General features: G+C 38.5%; 1 protein-coding gene across 2 annotated transcripts in view; it reads left to right on the forward strand.

Annotated features, from left to right (window-relative positions):
- ATP6V1H (ATPase, H+ transporting, lysosomal 50/57kDa, V1 subunit H) overlaps positions 1-24,579 on the forward strand; it is a 48,007-nt gene that overhangs the window by 16,137 nt on the left and 7,291 nt on the right. The window contains exons 5-12 of one of the 2 annotated variants that reach the window (XM_009079997.1): positions 798-902; positions 1,938-1,991; positions 4,669-4,766; positions 6,189-6,381; positions 9,603-9,781; positions 10,529-10,654; positions 12,949-13,050; positions 18,871-18,984. In XM_009079997.1, coding sequence (XP_009078245.1) covers positions 798-902; positions 1,938-1,991; positions 4,669-4,766; positions 6,189-6,381; positions 9,603-9,781; positions 10,529-10,654; positions 12,949-13,050; positions 18,871-18,984 — 971 coding nt within the window. The remainder of the gene's footprint in view (positions 1-797; positions 903-1,937; positions 1,992-4,668; positions 4,767-6,188; positions 6,382-9,602; positions 9,782-10,528; positions 10,655-12,948; positions 13,051-18,870; positions 18,985-24,579) is intronic. The other variant, XM_009080006.1, reaches the window with a different exon arrangement.

The following is a 24,579-nucleotide window of genomic DNA, read 5'->3' on the forward strand; positions in this document are numbered from 1 at the left end:
TACAAAACTGCATTCCTGGCCTGCTTTGGGCTGTGGTGGCAGTACTGGTGTGTGAGGATTCCACCAGGCAAGTCATGTTATTTGCTCTTAGGGGTGACCAGTGTGCCTGTGTTTGGGGCTGCACTGTGACGTGAACAGTGAGCTGGCCTCTTGTCAAGAAAAATGTCAGGCTTGGTTGTTTTATTTGTTTTTAAATCTAACCGACTGACTGCATGGATATGAATTGGGTTTCTTGGTGCAGCTGAAGGAGGGGGTGACTGGAGGAGTTTTTTTTTGGTTAGTGTGGTTTGTTTCTTATTTTTTTTTGGTGGTAATGCTGCTTAAGACCCATCCTGCAAAACTGCAGTCTAGGAGAGCTCAGGCAAAATATTGACTCCTCCAGTGTGCAGGTAAAGTGTGATTTCTGGACCCTTGCAGTGCAAGCTAATTAGTCTCCCTGGAATGGTGGCTTTAAAGTGTATGATACAGAAATTTCAGTGTTCAGCATTTCTGTACTCAGAGACTTGTTATTCAGATATTGGTTCCTTTAGGTACTGCAAAAATATACAAATAATTTAAGAAGTCACACAGAACTTCATGTGATGTGAATCCACTTTAAAACACCAAGTTCACTTAGTGTTTTAAGTTTGCTGTCTTTTTATGTAATAACATGCATAATATGTAATTACATGGAAAACAGGTAGATTTGTGTAAGGGACCATCTTTTCCCCAAACTTGATTTCCAAAGCTTATAGGACTTCTCACTGAATTCTGGAATTGCTGTGTTTGAAAAATCTGTTTACTGCATTCTCTTTCAGGCAGCAAGAATTATTGCCAAACTGGCTGCTTGGGGGAGGGAGCTTATGGAAGGAAGTGACTTGAATTACTACTTCAACTGGATTAAAACTCAGCTCAGTTCACAGGTAAAAAGCTGCTTTTGTTTAAACATTATAGTGACTGTGGAAACTTTTTTTCAAGAATATCAATGTATAGATGTGCAAACGAGGTAAATTTTTGGTTTGTTTTTTAAAATGAAATTTTACTTCATCATTTTGAGAGCTAGATATCCTTTATTCAAGGTGGTTTTCTGCTTAGTAGTTTGTATTTTCTACTCTCATCCTTGAAATGTAAATTAAAAATGAATAAAGCTTTTTGGCTTTTCTGTTGGTTAATGTTGATTTTTATTCTGGACACTGAGGAAAAATTGTGATGAGGAGTTTTTGTCTTGGTAATTGTTTTGATTTCAGAACTTTTTGCTGGGAAGAAAACTCACATGGCAGCAGGAAGTGAAAAAACAAAACTTTTTTTCCAGTTAACTGTAGTACAAAGCTTTTTCTTTTTTAAGCACTGTCTCTTGAAACTAAATAAATTCTCACCTATTTGGACAGTATTTTTATGACATTAGCTCAGTATGAGCTACTTAATGCTGGTTTGTCCTTCAGAATTCTCCTTTGTATTCATTTTTGGAGATTTTTCCTTCAAAACTTTGTAATTCTCTAAGGCAGTGTTGTAGCAGAAGTGGATTCTGGAGAGCAGAGAAACATTCAGTAGGTTTAGTAATGGTGTGTTTCATAGTTTCCTAAACTGGGTTTATTAAAAAGGAGTTTTATTTTTTCCTCTGGAAGAAGAATCTTAAAGTTGGAATTTCCTGCAGAAAGATTGAAGAGAACAGTTTTCAAGTTCGAAGACAAAGTCTTGAGTAAATTCACACTTGAAAAAATAAGAATAAAATTTTGATATACCAGCATCAGCTCAAGCATATACTTCTAGAAATGAAGTGTGTGTGGGAAGTAAATACAATCTGTTATGATAATCGATTGAGCAGGAAAAATATCTAATAGGCTCTAAATCTTACCTTTTTATGACTACAGAGATCAGAGAACTGAAAGAAACTTGGTATTTCATTCTTCAAGGGTGGAGGACAGCTCTGATTTTAAACTTTTTAATTTCTTTGCTAGAAACTCCGCGGCACAGGGGGTTCTGTGGAAACAGGTGCAGTCTCCACAAGTGATGTGAGTATATCTTTGAAATCTGTCAGTTTGCTATTTCGGGCAGGTGATATCCACTCCTCGGATTAAGGTGCAGATCTGTTCTGGTGTCAGAGATAGGAAGTACTTGGAATCAGAACTGTACAACAGAGTGCCAGGTGATGGCGCCAAGAAACAAAAGTATTTTTAAACCACTGATTTCACAGGGAATCTTGGCAGTGCAAGTATATATTTTACAACTTAGTTTGGGTTGTTAAAACTGTAGATGTACTTAGCATTCTCTTTGTTAAAACTTGAAAAGATTATATGACATTAACTTAATATTTGAACAGTTTATAGTCACTGGCTTGGTGGTCTTTGAGGTTTTTTTTCCAGTCTTTATGATTCTGTGATTCGATACAGTCTGTTTAGCACTGAGCTGTCAGACTTGTAGAAGAAACCTGAGAATAAGAACCTTTTGGCTCTTGTGATATGCACAACTTAGAAAGGGCACATCAGATATTAAAGCTAACATTGCCCCTCAAGCACTGTAGCATGAAATTGCAAAAGTGCTTTGAAAGCTGCAAGCTTTTCATATTTGAATAGCTTGAATTCCAAGGAAAATGGATTGTCCTTTTCGCATCAGTTTTTTTTTAAACCCGATTTCATGTAGCTGTAATGGCTATTGAGCTTGGAGATGAACTGCAGCCCTATAGCAAATGCAAATGATCATCCTAACTGGATTTTCTGTGGTGGTGTGGCATGATGAGGTGATTTTTCATAGTTCTTGAATGTAGAGTAGAATTTGGTGTGGTCTTTCATTCTTTTTGCAACTTGAAAGTGTTCACAGCTTTTCAGAAGACTTAACATGGAATTTGTTGTTCTTCTAAATGCAATAGTTTCTTTAAAGCATTAGTTTCCTGTAGAGGAGAGACTCTTAAATTACCACCTGTCTGGGACTTAGAGTAGAAAAGTTGAAATGCTGTTATGCATGACCATGGGTAGTGGGTAAAATTATGGCCTGAGCATAGAAGTTGAAGTATTTCAGTATTTCATGTTGCCATACGATTAGTTTTTGTTAGACTGACAGTCCTCTGTCATATAGCTGTACAAGAATAAATAGCTCTACAGCATACAACACCACTTATTATGGAGCTGTGAGCTCTTCTGACTTGCTTAGAAACCTGTTCATTGTCCTGTAGCACTGTGTGGATGTACCGTGCCACAGCAGGGTCCCACAGCAGCAGAACAGATAGTGCAAATATGTTCTAGGATAATTAAGATTGGGTAAGTATTGTCTTAAGTTTATGCAGGATTTTCAAGCAGGTCCTGACTGACTTATTTCCAAATAAATTAGAGATGCACTTGCAGCATTTTATACAGGAAATGGGGGCTGGAATCTGTTACCAAATTTCAATTAGAATAGTGTTGGAAGAGAATGTTTATATGACAGACTCTTTAAAAAGAGAACTCCAAGTTCAGTAGTACTCGGGTTGGCAATGCAGACAAATTAATACATTATTTGAGGTGGGAGTGCTGTCTGTGTGTTTATAGCTGTTTTATTTGCATGGAGTGTGAAAGTGAATAATTTCTCAGGGAAATTAATGTTCTGTATGATTTGGGCCTAGATGTTCAGACTTAGTTTTTACATAAAGGTCTTGAATCCCCCATGAGAGACACAGAATAAGTTACTCTTTATTTTAAATTCTGTTTATTGCCTCATCTGTTTTCTTATGGGATTGCATAATTTCTTTTCTGCATTAAATATTTGAAACATTTGACCTTGTCTTGTCTTAGAGCTACCATAAGACTTTAAAGACACTTAGTAAAGAAAAAGGCTTATAGGAACTAAAAAACAAACAACATTTTATCAGCAGCATATCTGAGTAGTAGTGAAGATAATGCAGGCAACTCAGTAAGAACAGAGGAAAACATATTTCTGGTGTACCTTTCAGTTGTTGTAGTGGTAGGGACAATGTGTTGACCAAAACCCATTTTAGAACTACAGCCCATCTTATGTGTTCCTACACAGAAAATACATGATTTTACAACTGAAAAAATTTTTAATGTGACTCTTCATGTAGGAGTCTGAATGAAAATAGAATTTGATGGTGCATCTCATGATTTTCCTGATGGGAAAGATTGTCTTAGTCTGTTCTTAGCATAGTATGTTGTGCTGAGCTTTTAATGAAAAGAAGACAAATTAAAGTGCAAAGCTAAACTTTGGGGATAATTTTGCACACTTGTTTTGCTAATGGTATTGTTTTTGTATAAATACAAATCTCCTTATGATAAGCACTTACTGTGTGGCACATGCATAGCAAAATTTACAATTGCAATGGCACCACTGCTGTTTTGAGTTGGAGTGGGAAGAACCTAAGCTCAAGATTCCTATTTCTACAATGACCCTCTAGCAAATTTCGTGAACCTTAGCAACCAGTTTGCTGATTTGTTTTCCAAAGTTTGCTCAATGGAATATCAATTGACTCTGGATGAAAGGGCTCAGGCAAGTATAATTAAAGAGAAGACAGCTGTCATTCATGGATACTGAAGGAAAGCATATTCAAATCCAATAATGTAAAGTGGTATCACTTGCATAGCAGTTCTTTAGTATTCAGAACTCTTCTCAGTTTGTGTCGGTAAAGCCTAATGGAAAACTGAACTTCGGCGCTTACTACCTAATTCTCCCTGTAAGAAGTGATGTGTTGTGCTTTTCACCCAGAGTTCCCAGTATGTGCAGTGTGTTGCTGGATGTCTGCAGCTGATGCTCAGGGTCAATGAATATCGCTTTGCATGGGTAGAATCAGATGGAGTGAATTGGTGAGCATCTATTTCAATTTATATGGATATACTTGTACTTACAATAGCACATTCCCCAGTGACCTTTTATGGAATAGAACTCTCTTGTAGTAGACAGCTGTTCTGTTTGAGTACAAAAGATACTTGTTTTCAAACATTAACGCAGTCAAATAGACAAAAAACTTGCGATGTTGAGGCTTTAAGGATACTTGGCTCTTCAAGAAAAACTGCTTAAATATGTATCTGAGGTGGAATAAAGACATTTGTCTTCAGCTGAAGATGCTCTGTTTATTATTTAATAGAACAGGGACTACTGAAATGGGTTTCTAATCATCTTAATCTTTGAGTTTGGAGTCATTCAGTCTGAAAATATTAGTAGTGAAAGGAGAAACATGTAGAGCTAGACTCAATTTTTTGGCATATGTCTTCAAGTAGGTAATTCTTCTATACAGATTATCTTCATCAATAGCTTTGTATGAGGCTAGGATGTTGTCACAAGTCTTACTTAAAAATACTTCTCTGAAATACTTTTTCTGCCATGCTTGCCTCCATTGGGGATGGTTGCTGTATGATTTGCACTTTAATTAAGAATACTCCTGTACTCTGAAATGGAGAAAAGTCACAGTTGCCAGTGAAGTAAAATTTCAAGAGATTTTCATGTGTGTCAAGATGACACTATTGAAACAGACTTACAAGGAAGCTTTTAAATTAACTCTTAAAGCATTACAACGAGCCTGTGTTTCAACAAGTTTGAATTTATTTTAATTTTGATAGCAGTGATCTTGAATATAGAAATTTTTTTTAGATTTTAAATTGGGTTAGCTATGTCAGAATGGACCTGTAACTTCAGCTTACCAAAGCTTCTGCATGATTTCTTCTTGGAGATCTTGCAATATTATTTCTTCTCTAGCAGTGCTTTGTATATTTGTGTCTATAAACTGTTTTCTGAGAACTCACTGTTAAATAATGACTAATTCAGCTCATTTCAGACACTTCTGTGGAGAGGTACAATTAAGGAAACAAGTTCAGCTTGTGTAGATTTTGTTCTGTCTATTTACTCCTTAACTCTGAAGGAGTAGCTGTGCATTTCTCTGTTTCTCATGGAATGACAAATAATGCTGTAAACATGCCAGTAGAAAAAGTGTCTCAGTGAACCTGAAGATGGATAAAATACCACATCAGTTCACATGGGAAAAGCTGCTTTATGGCTGTAAGGCTAAGGAGACAATAACTATATCTTTAAAAGACAGATTTCCAAACAAGCTGCTTGTACAACGATAAATAGTGCTGTAGGATACTGTGAAGTGTGTGCTGTATGCTCATCCTCAGCAGCTCTTTCCAATAATTTCCTGTTAACCATTTCTTTGAATGCTTCAGGGTAGAGCAATGCAATCTATGCAGTCATTATTTAAAAATTAGACATGTACTGTGTCGATTTTTCAGCATTATGGGTGTCTTGAGCAACAAATGTGGCTTCCAGCTCCAGTATCAGATGATTTTCTGTGTGTGGCTGCTGGCATTTAGCCCTCAGATGTGTGAATATCTCCGTCGGTATAATATTGTCCCAGTGCTGTCAGATATTCTTCAGGAATCTGTGAAAGAGAAAGTAACTAGAATCATCCTTGCAGCATTTCGGGTAAGTATCTGCTGACTGCAATTGTGCTGTGCTTCTCTCACAAATTGGTAGGTCTTGTGTTGCTGATTCACAGCTGTTGCTGCTGGACTGTATCAGTAAACTGGATTGAAAGCTTAATTCTCCTTTTTTTTCGTCTGTGAACTGAGTTTTGCTACAGGTAATAGAAATGCTGTTACAAGTAAAAGACGTCTGCTATTCAATATCTTCTTAAAATAAGGCTGACTAAAAAAGCAAACTATGTGAACACAGGCACTAGTGATTTCTCTTTTTTAATTCAAGATTCTTTCTTCTAATGGTATTCTTCTTTCTACTAGTTACTAGTATCTACTAGTTACTAATATCTGATAAATTTTGCCTTATGTATCTTTAATTTGCAAAATGTAATTTTAACACACACGTTTGTTCAAGTGAGGAATTATTTTTATCTACTACTCCAAAAATCTTTCCCTGATGTCTCTGTCAAGAATAATGAGAATATCCATGTGAGAGTGATTAGTTCACTTACTGTGTCCTTGACTTACTGTGCATGAGCTGACAATCACCGGTCCTGTTTAGGATAATTTGGAATATCTGGGTAGCTAGGCTTGAGGTTGTCAATGTGAGAGTTTCAGTTTCTGTTCATGGATGCTAATTGTGTAAGTGCATATAATTCTATATGCATGTTTGTAAGTATTACAGGAATTCTGTAACATCTTGTAATTCTGTTGTAAAACAGCACTTCTATCCTGAGTAGGAGATGTAGATCTTGGGAACGATTTGTTTTCCTGGCTGTTGATTGTGTTCAAGCAAATTAGAATGGGGAGAGGGGAATTGTTGCTTACTGACTTGCTGATTAGCAATAATCTGTGTGAAGGTGTTTGCTGTGTATCTTAAATGGTCTCTCTATCTGAAAACATCTGCCACTGAAAAATTTCTGAGTAAGGCAGATCAGAAAAATATGCTATTTGTCCTTTTGGAGGAGTTCAGTGGTGTGAGGTGTACAGCAGGAGCTTGTTGTGTAGACCTCTGTATATGCTGTAGTGTTCTTTAGGACCTTAATGTTAGGATTAAGCAGGGACATATAACAAGACAGATCGGAAAAAAAATAAGTAAAAGGTTTGAAGGGCTCAGCCGTATATATCCAGCTTCTTCCAATTCTGTGGTCATAAAAGGCAGTAGAAATAATTGATAGTTCTTAGATTTCATGTGTTTTGCAGGAGGAGCCTCTGTATATGCTGTAGTGTTCTTTAGGACCTTAATGTTAGGATTAAGCAGGGACATATAACAAGACAGATCGGAAAAAAAATAAGTAAAAGGTTTGAAGGGCTCAGCCGTATATATCCAGCTTCTTCCAATTCTGTGGTCATAAAAGGCAGTAGAAATAATTGATAGTTCTTAGATTTCATGTGTTTTGCAGGAGGAGACAAAAATAAAGCCAAGTTCTTTATAATAAATAAATGCTAAGAAAGAACAAGCTGGTTCTGTTACAGGCTCTGAGGAGTGTAACTTAGCCATTTCCTTTCTCCAGTGTTCAAGACTCATGTTGGCATGAACGAGTTGTAAACTGTCAGCCAAGAAAATAATAGATTAGAAATTAGACATCAGAGCTATGAGTTCTGAAGCAAAACTAAAGTAGGTAGCAGAGACAAAATAGCTCTTTTCCTTTGTGAGATGCTACAGTATCAGTTTATGGGGAGAGGAAAAACAAGGTGAATTGCATAAAAGACTGGGCTTGATGATTCCACAGATCTGTCTGTGCGTTACGTAAGGGGTGCCATGAGTAGTCTCAATTTGTATGTCTTCTCTACTACTTGATTTCTCCTAATTTGACCTATTTCACCTCTTTGTCAAGTTAATTGCCTGAAGTACATAATTGTAATAATTTTTCTATAAAGCCACAGATATTGGGTACTTCTGTCTCTTTGAATCAATTGCTTTCTTTACCAATTAACTTTTCCCCTCATTTTTCATGGTTTTGTTACCTTTTATGTCAGCTTTCTGCCGATAACTGACTTTGCAACTCAAGATTTTGGGTTTTGTCACTGAGTGGTTTACTGATCCAATCTATTTAGTATGTCTTCATGCTTGTACTTTGTTATCGTATCCTTTCATTTTCACTATGGAAAGCTTGAATATCTCACTATGGTATGAGATGGGTAATAATATTTGGAGTAGCTTCCATGTCTGCCTGCAATTCTCTTAGCTAGGACTTTGGAAACTTATCTACCTACTTCTTGAACTTGTTGAGTTGTCTTTTAAGATTCATTATTTCTTCTTTTGATCTCATTAGCACTTTTAACTCTAAGTAATTTAGCACTACTTGCTGTAAATTACCTTTTTGTTCTCTTTCTGAAGTAGAAAATGGGGATTTTTTTACACATTAAAGCTAATTGTATGTGGCTATTAAAAGCACTAATATGACTTGGTTTTAGTTTGCAAGTTTTAACATTGATTTGCAGTGTTCTGCCTTACTAACAGGATGTCTGATATCTATGAAATGTTAAGTGTAATATTTCTGTGACATGAGAGTGATGCAGTCAGATTCCTTCTGTATAGTTTCATTGCTTATTTCTGGTAGATGTCAAGTCTTACTTATATGAACACATGTTCTATTTGTTAAGGACTTTGTCTTTCATATGAAATTAATGTTTTCAGCTTTATCAAAAAGTGCAGGTGGCCAGCTCTGATTGAACAACATAATTGGTAGATGATTAAATTCAGTAGAAATGTAATAAATGACATTGGAACTTGACTGTTGCATTCTGTGCTTGTAATACCAGTCTTAGCGACAAGCTTCTGTTTGAATAGAAGCGTCTAGTTGGAATATTCCCAAATTTGAAAGGAGCTGATGTAATCCAGATGGTAACTCTTGAATTGGAAATACGACTTCAGATTGTTTTTTGGGTTTTGTTTTTAAGGCTTTCCTGCTTTATACTATTGCTGTGTAGAAAGTTAAAATGATAATCCAAGATAAAAGTAGTTGTTCGTGGCAGAGATTCCGGTATTTGAGATATAAACCTGCCCTTTCTCTTTGAATAGTCTTTGTGGTCATCCTGATTTGATGTGGAAAGTGTTCAAAACAGGTGAATTAATACCTTCTGGTACTGAAGAGAGAGATTATTTTAGGCAGTGGGCAATTCTGTCACTAAATTAGAAGGTGCCTATAAGAATTTATTAAAAACACCACTTTGTTTCAAGGTAATCTGTTCTTAAACAAAATAAATACATCTTTACTTCCCTAGAATTTGTTAGAGAAATCTACTGAGAGAGAAACTCGCCAAGAATATGCTCTGGCCATGATTCAGTGTAAAGTTTTAAAGCAGCTAGAGAATTTGGAGCAACAGAAATATGATGATGAAGACATAAGTGAAGATATCAAATTTCTACTGGACAAGCTTGGTGAGAGCGTGCAGGACCTTAGGTATGCTTTGCACTGTGAACTTTAAAAAAACACAATTACATGAACGGTTGTAAAGCTTATTTCTTTTTTAAGTCTAAATAATATACAGAGTTAGGATATATAAATGCTAATTCGTAAGTAGAGCATATACACATGCTGGTTGTATAGAATAGTTTTCTATTGGAAGTGAGTATTTAGAAGCTGAGTTGAAAATACATCTTCACTTGGATGTATGATTTTTGTAACTGATAAATTGTTTAAGGACTTCAGAGGGATCTTATGGGATTTCCAGTCTAAACTGAAGACTGCCCTATTGGAATACATTTTTCTGGGCAGAATAACTCAAGTTTTTCGTAGTGTTTTCCCAGTTCTTGCTCTTGTGCTTAATTCAGGCTGCGTATTGTAGTTTAAGTCAAAGGTTTAACTGGATGAAAGACAAAGACTGGGATTCTTGGTTGGGGCCAAACATGCAGAACAGCTAATTAAATTCCAAAATATTGTATTTGTATGGCTTGCATTTTTCCTCTTTTTTTTTTTTCTTTAGGAATAGTGTTTTGGGGAGGATAGAGAGGTATATTTGAAGACAAAATTTTTCCTCTTGCCTTTCGTGCATTGAGACAGGGAATGGTTCTCATGCTCTGCTGTGCACTGACTTCCAAATGTGTCATAACAATTTGTGCTCCAGCTTTGTTAGGGACATGCTCAGGCATGTGGTTCAAACTGTTCATAGAAGCTTAGCCAATATTTCATCTAGGTCTTGTGTTGCAGCTCCTTTGATGAATACAGTTCTGAGCTCAAGTCAGGCAGACTGGAGTGGAGTCCTGTGCACAAGTCTGAGAAGTTTTGGCGGGAGAATGCTGTAAGACTGAATGAGAAGAATTATGAGCTACTCAAGTAAGTTCTTCAAGTCTTGAATCACATAGTCCTGTAATATTTTCTGTGGTTAGCTGAACCTGTATCTAATAGAGGTTCTGCATTTTAACATGAAGTAATGTGTAGAGTGAAAGAAAGCCAGAAAGTCTGGCAGAATTTAGAATTTACGGTCCTTCCTCATGTATGGCTCATTCTGTTCAAATGCAGAATTGTTTATTTGTTGCTTTTACTGATCAAAATGTATTCATAATAGAGGGAATATCTCTAGCTTAACTTTCGTGCAGATTTGTGCCATTGGCTCTTCTCATGCTTTGATTTGTAAAGCAACTAAACTAATTGGTGTAAATAAAAAATGTTTTTACCGTATTATTTAAATTTTGTGTTGTGTGGTGATGTTGATCTAGTAATGAACTCCTGTCTTGAAAATTTGGAGTTGAAAGTTGTGATACTGTTCCTTGGAGAATCTGACTTGCATTACATTGCAGTCTGTTTTGTCTTGGAACTGTGATTGAAGTACATAGATTGTTAGATGAAGTGAACCCAAAGCTCATATTTTCTTTTGGAGTATAGGACTGACTTGCTGTCTTAAAAAATTATGTACTGAGAAGATGTGTTAAGTAGCTTATAAGAACTCTTAGTTGTTTAGCTGCATTGTCATTAACTGATAATATGTGGTGTTCTTTCAGTTCAGTTGTTTGCTAACAAGTGCCAAACCTAAGAAATCAGGAGGTTGAGTGGAGCATGTGGGATGTTAGAAGGCATGGCAATAGCAACCTGGTCCTGATCTTTATGTGCATTTCAATCTGCCCTTCACACCTCACCAAAGCAAGTCTGATAAATTAATCCCTGAGGGCATATTACTAAATATGTGGAATTGTGGACTTAAAAATTTTAGATACTGACAACTGCAGCATGAAGTTGATGTTGAGGCTTAGTATTTGCTGTAGCAATTGCAATGTTTTGCTGTATTTATCTCTCCTAGTTCTGGGACTGTGAAGTAAATTTATTGTGCGTTTGCTGCTACAGAGACAGTGATGTTCACTAGCTCCTTTAACATACCCCCATCCCCCAAAAAACAACTCCAAAAAAACACCACAGCACCAACAAAACCAGAGTAATCTCACAAAAAACCCCATCCACCTTCCCCCAAAACGTGGTGAAGAAATTATTGCACCTCAGAACTTCTCTTCTGCATTGCAAGGCTTTTGCCAGACAATGCTTCTTAGCTGTAAGCCACATAGCTTTATTTTCTCTTATCTGCCTGCTTATTAGTTTTGTGAATCTAATATACTTACACTACAGGTAAAATTACTTTTCTTCATACTTTCTGCTATTACTGCCTACTTCACTGCTGGACTTGTGTTTTGTTCAACAGTATTATATGGATCCTCAGTGTCTTCTGATTAGTGTTATGGTTCAAGTTGCTGCTTCTACTTCTTGTCCAAATTAGGAGTTCTTTTCATTTAGAAAGTGCTTCATCTGTCACTTTGTGGCCTCTAGGGAGGCAGTGGCTATGGTAATTTGATTTTACCAGTATGTTCTTTTTTGTAATTCTAGTTGAATTTTTAACCTACCTGTTTCAACTTATTAGTAACTTTCTGTAATTAGAACATGTTTGTCATCCCACTAAGCATAGAGGAATCTAGTTTTCCAGTATGTTTAACCTTTTCAATTTATTGTTGCCTAATCTTCCTAATCTGTCATTTTCCCCCTCCTCATTACTGGCTAAAGAACAGTGTTACTGGTAGCTCTCTTCCACTAAAGCTGATTTAACGACAATTCAAAAATGCAGACACTATTAAGAGCTGAGATGATGTTTTCTAATTCCTACACCTCTGTATTTCTGTGCATACTAAGAAAATAACTAATACATGGCACTGGAACAATTTACAAGGTATAACTTTCATCATCTCAGTCTTTGAGTTAGGGCAGAACTGCTTTTTGGTGCAGCTTGTCTTGTATTCAGAACTGTTGGTCTTAAAGCCAGTGTACACAAAAAAAGAAGATTTTCTAAACCTTGGTTGTAGGTATTTGTGGATATCATTCACTATACTCACTCTAGTGAATGCTTTTAATGATTCTGTTAATTAGGGCAGGATCTCAGTTGTTGTAAGTGCAACTGCAGGTTTGGAAAAAGTTGTATTCTAGCTTTGCTGTTTGGGTGACTTGGAAAGCGTTTTTGTTTTATGGTTATGGGCTTAGTTATTTTGAGTTGCAACTAATAAAAAAAAAGGCAGTGAAGAAACCCCAAAATCAAATAAAAAATAAACCCCAAACCCAAACCTGGGACTTGATTGTTTCAAATCCTTTCCTAGAATCCTGACAAAACTTCTGGAGGTTTCTGATGATCCACAAGTACTGGCTGTAGCTGCTCATGATGTGGGAGAATATGTAAGACACTATCCCCGTGGAAAGCGGTAAGAAAAATTCCAATATGTTGTTATTCAAGAGACTAGCTGGAGTATGTACTTTGCCTCTGGCTTTTTTTTTTGCTTATTTATATTACAATACGCTACAAAGGGATTGCAGGTTATGCTTAAGTTTAATTCATTGGCAAGGTGAGAAAACACAAACTAGATCAGAGGAGAAAATGCAAACTGGGTCATTGACTTAATATGTTTCAGTGTCTCTTAATAGTGAAGGAAACCAATGTTTAAAAAAGTATTGAATATGTTGTTTAGACCTAAAGCAGAAGACAGACACAAGAAGAAATTGTAAAAGGTACCAAGAATTTAATCAACATATAATTTTTCCCTCTTGTAATGACTGCTGGATTATAATTATTTGACTTAGAGTGGGGATGGACTATTCCAACGACGATTGAGACTGTTTTGTGACTTAAGACTACTGAGAAGATTTTTCTCACAAACAATTGCCATTGTAATTTCAGTGATGTTAGCACAGATTCAGTTGCTACTCTTCTATTGTAGCATGTTTTCTTTTAGCTGCACAAATACACATTTTGTTGAAAGGGTTAATGTTTATTGCAAACCTGAATTCCCATTGAAACACACACAGACATTGCTACATTTTCTTTGTTTTATTTTAAAAACCTGTGAGCAAAGGTATTTGCTGAATAATTGCACCTCTAAGGTCAAGAGAGCACTGAAGCAGAAAGTTGGTTTTTGCATCAGTCACACAGAGGGACCTGGAACTTAATTTGTCTTGATTTTTGTAGCAAAGGCGTGGTCTGTTTCTAGTTTTTGCATAGGGTTTAATGGGTGTCTTGGCTTAACCCCATCTGGTAATTCAGCCCCATACAGCCACTTGCTCACTTCCCACAACAGGATGGGGGAGAGAAACAGAAGAGTAAAAGTAAGAAAACTTGTGGGTTGAGATAAAGTCAGTTTAATACGTAAAGGAAAACAAGGAATTAATTCACTGCTTTCCATGTGTTCAGCTATCCCAAGGAAAGCTGGGCTCCATTGTGTGTAATGGGTACTTGGGAAGACAAACACCGTCACTTTGAATGCTCTTCCCTTTCCTCCTTCTTCCCCAGCTTTATGTGCTGAGCATGACACCATATGGTATGAAATATCCCTTTTGTCACTTGTGATCAGCTGCCTTGGCCGTGTCCCTTCCCAACTCCTTGTGCATCCCCAGCCCCCCCACTGTGAGGTGGGGTGAGAGGCAGAAAATGCCTTGATGCAGTGCAAGCACTGGTCAACAATAATGCCCCCCCCCGTGGTGTCAACACTCTTTTTAGTACAAAGAAGTAAATTGATTATCTTGGCTAAAGTCAGCACAATGGGAGAGGTGGGAAAGGTCTTCCAGGCTTGCTGGAAGTTTCATGAGCATGTCTTGTGCAGACTGCTGATTTGACAGTAGTAGAATCACAGGCAACAAACTGAAACTTTGTGCGCTAGAAAGATTTATTCACTCTAGAAAGACTCACAGATCTTGTAATCAACTTGAAGATATTTTTAGATTATTGGAACAAAATAAACGTTTTCTAGGTCCACTAAGAAAGGTCAGAAGTGTTCAGTGTACCACTTGTACTGAGCAGTGCTGTGTATTTCCTAAGTAGCTCCTGTGTCTTCCAAAAGAGATTTATGACAACTCCTATTTGGAGGGGAAGCAAGATATCCTCCAATAAGGTGGAAGCTAATAGTGCTGCCTGCAAGTGGCAAAGCTGAATGAGTGACTAATACTGCTCACTCCTGCTTTGAGCTGCTCTGTCTGAAACCATTTGATTATGCATATGCCATAATCTTTAAACAGCTTGCATGCATGTACCTGAATGTGGCATAACATTTGGGCTAATATGGCCATGCAGTTGATGGGCCAAAGCTGTGAATTCAGAAGAATGGATAAAATGGGCCTGTATCTCTCTGAAGCTGGAGAAATGTACTGCTGCTGAGACCACAGCCGCACTCAGCTCCCAGGCTGTCAGACCTGTTCAGAAGTGCATCGGCCTTCGAAGGGAGTAGTCACCAGCAAATAAGTAGTATCATAGATACTGTTCTAACCCACATTGATCTCAAATTCTAATAGTTTATCTGCTTTCTGCTTACAGGCTTGGTTTATTTAGCTTTCTGTTCTGATGGATAAACTAAAATGCCTCAGTCAAGAAATCCTTTATAATAATAAAGAATATCCTTTGTAATGCAGTGTGTTTTGCATTATAAAGTACACCAAGTATGACTTCAGCAATTTTGGAATGAACTAAAAGCTTAAAATACCTCAGGATTTTTGTGTCAGTTCCCATATAATAGTGCATTTCTTACCATGATGTTCTTTGATATATAGTCGTTTACTGCTCCCACACATGGTTGGCATTTCACACTCTCATTGCATGACTCATATTGAGAATGGATAGAAGAGTAAAAGAAATCAGATATCTTAACTACTTTTATTTCCTTTATGTGTTTATCATCAACTCTTAACTGAATTGTTCTTAAGCCTTTGAACATTGCAGAGATGAATTGGAACCTAAAATTTCTTGACTGGACCTGCTGCATGCAGTAGAGACCTTGAGTTACAGTTCTGGCTAAGCTTTCCCTTTGTCTGACAAAAGAAAACATTTGTTAAACTAAATACTGCATTTTTGCTTGGCTGTTCTCCAGTGCTGTCAACCTAAATAATTTTAACTTGCCTTTGAAATTACACATGGTGAGCCAAGTTCTCAAGGCATTGGTGCCCTGGGCTTCTAATAAGGCTCACCAACAGGCATTTTTGACAATATAACAGCAGAAATAAAGCATGGCACTGATATTTCCTGTCACTGAAAATAAATGCAGACCTCCAGCACAGCTTTTGTGTGGCCCAAGGGTTATTGCTATGTACTATCAACACTTTCAATCACTTGAATGCCATGAGCATGGGCTGTGTTGTACATGTAGAAGAGAGAGATATCTAGAGCCGTTCCCTTCCTTAGCTGATGATTCAGAAATGACTTGCATTCACCTTGCTCTGCTTTTAGATACGTAGTGTGGATTTTTTGTTTATTTTCTGCTATAACAGACTAAATTGTTCTCATTTGTGTATATCTTCTGTTTTCTATTTCTCCCTTTAAATGGAGTCATGTTAAAATCTGGCTCTTCAGTGTCCAGAAACTTGTTGGAATTGCCACTGTTTTGGCTTAGTGTGCTGTATTACAGGGAATTGTCCCAGCAGGAGGTGTGCACATACAGTAACTGGTCCACTGGGCTCTTTCACTGCTGTAAAGTAAGCAGATGTTGAGGAGAGGGGAAACAGAACTAAAAGTAGTGTTTTGGGCACATTTGGAACCTTAAGGAACAGGATTCACTGTGAACCATCCTCGCAGTTTAGGCCTTGGGGTCAAAACCCCATGTCTGGGAAGTGATTTGTACCAGTAGGTAGCATTATGCAAGTGTAACAGTGCTGTTCTTTGACTCCTCATGTTTTCAGCCATAAATTCAGTGATGTGTTGTCATCTGAAATAGCCTATTACCATTTGTGATTATAGGCTTTTAACTGTACAATTTGGCTCTTACATGCTCCTAGCATAAGGAAGCTTTTAAAAAATATGTCTTCTTTTACATCCTTTCAATTCCTGAAAATCCTGTATTATAAGTCAGTCCTATAATAAAGAAAAAATTCTTTTTTTTGTTTCATAGTCTTGTCTTTGTGTGCAGTGGTTTTGTATTTAACTCATTAAACATGTGAGGCAACCTAAGGCAGGCATAAAGGTTTTTTTGAATATGTTACATTACTAATAACTTCTTGAATTCTTGGCAAGGATTCTCCATCTTGAAACAATTGCACATTTCTGAATGCATTTCTGCTGTATGAAATGTACTTCAATGTTTTAATATTCCCTGTGGTCTTAAGGATGGTTTTGAGTGAGTTATTTGAAATTCTCTTTCATCTCCATGCTATGTCTTCATACCTTATCTGCAGTTTCCAAAAATTCGTTGTGTTGTGCAGCAGCAATGCATTAATTTGACCACGAAAAGAGCAGAAATAAAAGCAGATAGCTAAATACAGGCTTAGAATGGCAGGTTAGCATCAGGTTAAGACTAATGCAAATGATTAGCCTCTTCACAGGGTATAGTATGTGTAACTACTCAGTGACATGTGAGAGAACCGATCTGAAAAACATACGAGAGTCAGTGAGTTATCAGTTTATATATTCCTTGCAAATTCTCTCTGAACTTTGTTCTGACAGACCAAAATGCTGCATGTAGAGTCATCTGGATGCTGATGCTTTTTTCTGGTTTTACGTGTGTTACTTTCCATTACTTTTCTTATCATAGAATTATATAACTTAGGGGTTGGAATGGACCTTACAGATCATCTAGTCCCAACCCTCTCTGCCATGGGCAGGGACACCTCCTCATGAGATCAGGTTGCTCAAGGCCTCATCCAGCCTGGTCTTGAACACTGCTGGGGTTGGGGCAGCCACCACTTCCCTGGGCAACCTATTCCAGTGTCTCACCACCCCTACAGCAAAAAACTTTATTGTCACATCCAACCTAGAATTTCCCTCCCTCAGTTTGAACCCCTCACTCCTTGTGCTATCATTGCAGTTCCTAACTGAGTCCCTCTCCAGCTCCCTTGTAGGCCCCTTCAGATATTGAAAAGTTGCTATGAGGTCTCCACGCAGTCTTCTCTTCTCCAGGCTGAACAGCCCCAATTTCCTCAGCCTGTCCTCATAGGAGAGATGCTCCAGTCCTCTTATCAACTTCATGGCCTCCTCTGGAATTGCTCCAACAGTTCCATGTCCTCCTTATGTTGAGTGCACCAGAACTGTATGCAGTATTCCTGGTGGGGTCTCACCAGAGTAGTGGAGGAGAATCACCTCTTTCTACCCGCTGGCCACACTCCTTTTGATGCAGCCCAGAATTCAGTTGGCTTTCTGGGCTGTGAGTTCCTCATCCACTGTCACTCCCAAGTCTTTCTCCTCACTGCTGGTTTCAGTTACTTCCCCACCCAACCTGTAGGTGTGCCTGGGATTGCCACAGCCCAGATGTAGGACCTTATTAAGAAATTACATATTCATGGCATGCTATACAAGATTTCACTGACATTTCAGGAGAGATTTGGTATAGCTATTAAAAAGCTGTGGCCAACTACTGTGGTGAAGTTTGTAGTGAAAGGTGCAGCTGAGGCATATTATTTTTTCTGGAAATGGTACCTTTGCAGTCAGTTCTTCATCTTGTGTGGGAATAGCTGTGGCTCTAGTACTGTTTGAATGTCAGAAAGCACTATAAGTATGAGGTGGGTGGTTTAATAGATGTTGGTGTGATCACAGGCATTTTTCTGTATTAGGCAGTGATGGGCTAGATGGGGTTTTATTCTTGCAAAAAATGCAGTGACCTGGTTATCATCCATTTATGGAGGGGAGGGCACTACTGCCTCCTACCTAATAATTGATAATGCTGTACCCTGCCAAACCTTTCAAGCCAATATTGAGTTCTGTAGCAAGATGGATAAAGTAAGTAACCCTCTCTGAAAAGGGTTCTTTCTTTGATTGTTTATTTCGAAGTTTATGAAGTAGGTAGTGGGTAGCAAACTGGATTCCAGTATAAACAGTGTCTGATGCTGTGAATTCATTAAAATTAAAATGTAAAGAAAATGAGTAGGCAGTAGGGGATAATCTGCGTTTGTAACTTGTCAAATGAGATGTGTATGTTAGGAAATATATCATATTTGTTATTATAAATATTTAACTTAAACTAAACCTCTTAATGCCTTGAATGTGAAGTGGTTGGATGAGATAGCTACACAGAAGTGAAATGTATGTCAAAAAATGCTCCCCTCCTGTCTTTCAGAGTTATTGAACAACTTGGTGGTAAACAGCTGGTAATGAACCACATGCATCACGAAGACCAGCAAGTTCGTTATAATGCACTACTGGCCGTGCAGAAGCTGATGGTCCACAACTGGTATGTGAAGATTATTTAACATATTACTAATGGTGAGACATCTTGGTTGTGGAGAGAGGATTCAAGACAGTAGACTTTTTTAAGGAGCAAAATAACATTTTTATGTGGTAAGACAGCAGTTTTTAAATGATCGAGCAATATGATGCTGATTGTCAGAACTTAGCTAGTTTTTCTGTGTATTTTGGAAGCAGTTGAATTGAAATAGCTTCACCTTACATGGCTGAATGTCACCTGAGTAATTCACTTGAACAATGTATTTTAACTTAAGTTGGATATTAGGAAAAGTTTATTCACCTAGAGGGTTGGTTGGGCACTGGAATAAGTTCCTCAGGGAAGTGGTCACTGCACCAAGGCTGACAGAGTTCAAGAAGCATTTGTACAACACTCTCAGGCACATGGTGTGATTCTTGGGGCTGTCCTGTGCAGGGCCAGGAGCTGGATCCTTGCTGGCTTCATTCCAGCTCAGGGTATTCTACAATGAATCTATGAACTTACTTGAACTGCTCAATATTCAATACAAGCTGTAATTTAGGCTTGCACATGTTCAAGTACTTAATTGGCAGTTGCTTTGCAAAATGCATGCCTGACCATTCTTTTGCTTTGTTGTTCTTTGCTGTACCTCTTTCCCATACTCTATACTGTTCTTTTTTGTTACCATTGTAAGGGGTGCAAGTACAACCTTTTTGGGCTCCTGGAGCAGCAGAAACCTATGGGCTGGTTGGTTAGATGAAGTTGAAAATCATATGCTGGTATCTCTTTAATCAATCACTGAAAATAGCATTTCAAGAGATGTTTTTCTTACATTGTTTGTTGACTAATTGTCTAATAAACCTAAAGTCTTGGCGTGTTCTGCCAAAAAACTTGCTGGTGGGTGATGTTGCCTTTCCAACAGGGCATAGGATCTTTATAGTGAAGCATCAAAGGGCTGAAATTCTGAAAAACGTCTGTGTTTGTGTAACAACTTCGTATAACTCGCCAAACTAATTAGGTATGCTAAGCATAAAGCATGGAGAATTAAAAATACTAATTAGGAGTTCTTAATCTGATTATTAATTATGATTTCACTAGAGCTCATACTTCCAATGTGGTATTGCCCTAAAGAAAGATAAAATGCAAAAGTACATCTCAGTACATTGGAACATAGATATTGGGATACAAACAACTAATTTAATTTTGAACATAAACAACCTTTGATTCTGAAAAGTTTAGTGCTTGTAAATATCTATAAATTCTGTCAGTTTTCTTGCTTCTGACACAATGTGATCTTTTTAAAAGGCTGAGTACTGATGATGCTAGCAGTGTGTGAGGGATATGGGAACAAGGTCTATTGAGCACCTTCTGACAGGTTAAGTCACCTACCCCCCATGATAGGCTAGCAAGGCTGACAAAAAGCTCCTGTCACCTATCCCTGCAGTATATCTTAGGTCAAACAAGGCTAGTTTTCCCCCTTCTGAAGAATATGGGTTTTAACTCATGTGTTTATATATTAATTTTATCCTGCTCCTTCCCTCTCACATACTGTGGGAGTAGTTCTGTATCACAGAATCAGTTGGAAGGGACCACAGCAGGTCATCTAGTCTGACCTCCCTACTTGAGCAGGACCATCCTAGATTACATGGCTCAGGATTGCATCCTGATGGTTCTTGAATATCACTAGTGAGGGAGAATCCACAACCTTTCTGGGCCATCTATTCCAGTGCTCAGTGACTCACACAGTAAAGAAGTTCTTATGTTCAGGTGGAAGTTCCTGTGCATCAGTTTTTGCCTGTTACCTCTTGTTTCATTGGTTTCCACAAGTGAGAAGAGTCTGGCTCCATCATCTTGGCACCTCCTGTTCATGTACTTGAATACATTAATAGGTCCCCTCTCAGTCATCTCTTCTTGAGGCTGAACAGGCCCAGCTCCCTCAGCCTTTCCTCATGAGTGAGGTGCTCCAGGCCCTCTGTCATCTTTGTTGCCCTCTGCTGGACTTGCTCCAGAAGCTCCATCTTGGTCTGAGGAGCCCAGAAGTGGACACAATACACCAGATGTGGCTTCACGAGGGCTGAGTAGAGAGGCAGGATCACCTCCCCTGACCTTGAAGCAATACTATTCTTAATGCATCTCAGGATTCCATTGGCCTTCTTGGCCACAAAGGCACTCTGCTGGCTCATGAACAGCTTGTTGTCCACCAGGACCCCCAGGTCCTCTCTGCAGAGCTGCTCTCCAGCAGGTCAGTGCCCAACCTGTACTGGTGCTTGGGGTTATTCCTCCCTAGGTGCAGGACCTTATACTTGCCCTTGTTGAATTTCAGGTGGTTCTGCTCTTGCCCATCTTTCTAACCCATCAAGGTCCCTCTGAAGGGCTACACAGTCCTCTGTGGTATTAGCAACTCCTTCCAGTTTTGTACCATCAACGAAGTTGCTGAGAAGGCAACTCTGTCCCCTCGTCCAAGTCATTGATGTATATATTGAACAAAACTGGGCCCAGTATGGAACCCTGGGGGACACCTCTAGTGACAGACCTCCAACTAGACTCTGTACCACTGATCATAACTCTCTGAGATCTGCTGCTCAGCCAGTTCTCAATCCACTGCTCTGCTGGTCCACACTCCTTAAGTTTTCCGATGAGGATGCTGTGACACACAGTGTCGAAAGCCTTGCTGAAGTCAAGGTAGACAGTGTCCACTGTTCTCCCTTCATCCATCCAGGCAGTTGTTTCATCATAGAAGGCAATCAGGTTGGTTAAACATGATGTACCATCAGTGAATCCATGCTGACTACTAATCACCTTCTTGTCTTCCATATGGGCAGAGGTGGCCTCCAGAAACAGGTCCCTGTAACAGTTCTGTAACAGAGAAACACATGTTTAAGTACCCTACTATGAAAAATCCAGAGTTAATATTCTTTATCTGTAAGGAGTACTTTGGTAAATAACATTGAATTTCTGAATGTGTGGAGTCACTGTTGTATATTACAGTCCACCCTGCTTTTCGGTTTGATGCATTTCTTTTCTCACTATGCTGCTCTGATACATTTGAAACATTCTGAGTATTATAAACCAGCTGTAACTAAATAGAGATTACAGCATGGAAGGTTTAGTTAATGAATTTGCCTTCTGCAGTAGGGACAGATCTTACATCATGTGTTTTGATGTCTTGAAAATCTGGGTTTTCTTCAGCACAAACCTGACTGGTAGTAAAAGCTTTCCTGAATGTCTAACCTGGCTTTTTCTCACTTTCATTTTGAGAATATTAATTGTAAAAACATCACATCTGGTCTTCTAGATTTGTCTCTTTTTTTTTTTTTTTTAATGGCGTGAGCATTTCTGCGTCTGCTTTTCACGGTTTGTGAACCTGTAGACTTGAGACTGAGAGGGAGATGGCAAATACATCTAGTTTCAAATCTTCAGAGGTGTCAGTAAAAAGGATATGTGTAAGTTGGTGCCATTTTCAGATTCATATTGTCATCTCTTTAGGGAATCTTTTCTTGTTTAATACTTATTGAAACAAGCCTCTGGGACACATTGTCCTTGGCTCGTATTTGCTAACATAGTGTTCTCCCCAGCATGGACATCAGTTACCTTGAGCTAGGGAAATGACACACTGTTTGTATGTGGGAAGCTAGGTCTGGCTTTGTACAGATCTGGCTTTTGATGGGTGTCAGGAGCTCCTCTGTTTCATTGCTATCTCTATTCCCCACACAAGCTGTGTCCCCTGACTGCTGCACAGTGCAGTTCAAGTGCCTACTTACTTAGCTTTGCATTGTCATAAGATGGATTATTCAGCAGCTTCAAGATTTTGCTTACCCTTCTCTTCAGAATACATGTTTCCATGTATTCTGGAATTCCAGTTATTTCACTCATAACAATCGTCTTCTTTCCTTGAATTTAATTGGCGTGGAACAGCTCTGCATTTCTGTCTGTGACACATGCGTGACAGAGGTAGTCAAGCTTTTCCTAGATCTGGATGCTAACTTAGAGAAGGAAGCAAAAAAAAATAAAAATGGTTTTCTCTACCAGGGTGAGGCTTGGTGCAAGTGCTGTGCCTGGAGCAGCAGAGTAAGGAAAACTTCTGGTACCTGAATCAAGGGAATGTCATGGGGCAGCTGAAGCAGCATTCTGCTTAAAATGCAGCTATATCATTAGACTACTAATAACTCAACTTAGAGACAATTAACTCCTAAGTCATTTGAGCAGTTCATTACAGGCTGTTCAACTGGCTTTCCCTTAGGTGTTTTTAAGTCAGGGATAAATGAGGGGAAATCAGACTGTCAGGCATTATGTTAAATGGCAAAAGCAGTAACTGCTGTCAGCTTTTCAGATGAAATAAGTTCAGGTGAAATACTGCAGTTACATTTGCATGTTAAATGATCATGCAGTTGATGAAACAGGGAGCAAAATTATCTTTTTAGTATCACTTAATTCCTATAAATGGTGATTAATCCCGAGTTTCAATCTGATTTGAACAGTGTTAGTCATGGCACCCCATGCCGTTGGTAAAAACCTGTTGTTGGCAGGTGGGAGAGTTTGGCTTCGCAACACTGGTGCAAATGTTTTTGTGTGCCCCATTCAATCTGTCTTTGCTGGTGTTCGGAGGCAATATGTAACTTGACAATTTTAGTATTAGGCACTGGTTTTGGGAGCCAAGTGCTGGTTGGAGCAGTGTCTTTAATGAGGCAGACTTTAAAGGAATCAAGTCATTAAATTCTAATAGCACTTGCATGTGGCACTTAAAAGAAACCCAGTATGTTAATCTGTACAGTTGTAGCAGATGTCTTTCATGTGCCTCACCACGCAACATTGTACTGAACTTCAGGGATGGGATGTTGTGACTCAAAGCAGCTGCAGTTGCAAACCCCTAAGTTCCTTCTATGAACAACAGAGAGAAGCAGGTTGTTTTCAGGACAGTGCAGAGCAGCTTCAAGTGCCTAAGTGCCTGATGTTGAGCAGTGGGAATTCTCTTTTGTGTTTCAGATTTGTCAACCTAGAGTCCCCTGGTTTCTTTTTAAAGGGGTTAATTTCAACCTTCTATTACTTTACTAAAATAAGAGCTAGGTGAATTCTAAGTAGTCTGCATTTAATGTGTATTTTATTTATGACCTTACTGGTCACCCAGAACATAGTAAGTAAGTTTCTACCACTTACTTATCTTCTAGCCAGGTTAGGCCCAGGAAAGTTTGCTCATGACTCATGTAGTTAGAGCAGCATATTACTTTTTCTTGTTCTGTTAGCAGCAGTGCTGTTGGGAGCTGGGGACCAGAGGTCATAAATAAAAAAAGAAGGGTTGCAACATCCAGTTGAGCTGCCTTGCAGAGTTGAATCATGTGTGCTCTTTGTTCATACAAACATTGACCAGCAACGAGGAGAAAGACTTGGGAGTGACAGTGGATGAAAACTCACCATGAGCCGTCAGTGTGCACTAGCAGCCCAGAAAGCCAATTGAATTCTGGGCTGCATCAAAAGGAGTGTGGCCAGCAGGTCGAAAAAGGTGATTCTCCCCTTCTACCCTGCTCTTGTGAGACCCCACCTGGAATACTGCATACAGTTCTGGTGCCCTCAACATAAGAAGGACATGGAACTGTTGGAGCAATTCCAGAGGAGGGACACAAAGTTGAT

Source organism: Acanthisitta chloris, unplaced genomic scaffold, assembly GCF_000695815.1.
Source record: "Acanthisitta chloris isolate BGI_N310 unplaced genomic scaffold, ASM69581v1 scaffold4300, whole genome shotgun sequence".
Lineage (NCBI taxonomy): Eukaryota > Metazoa > Chordata > Aves > Passeriformes > Acanthisittidae > Acanthisitta > Acanthisitta chloris.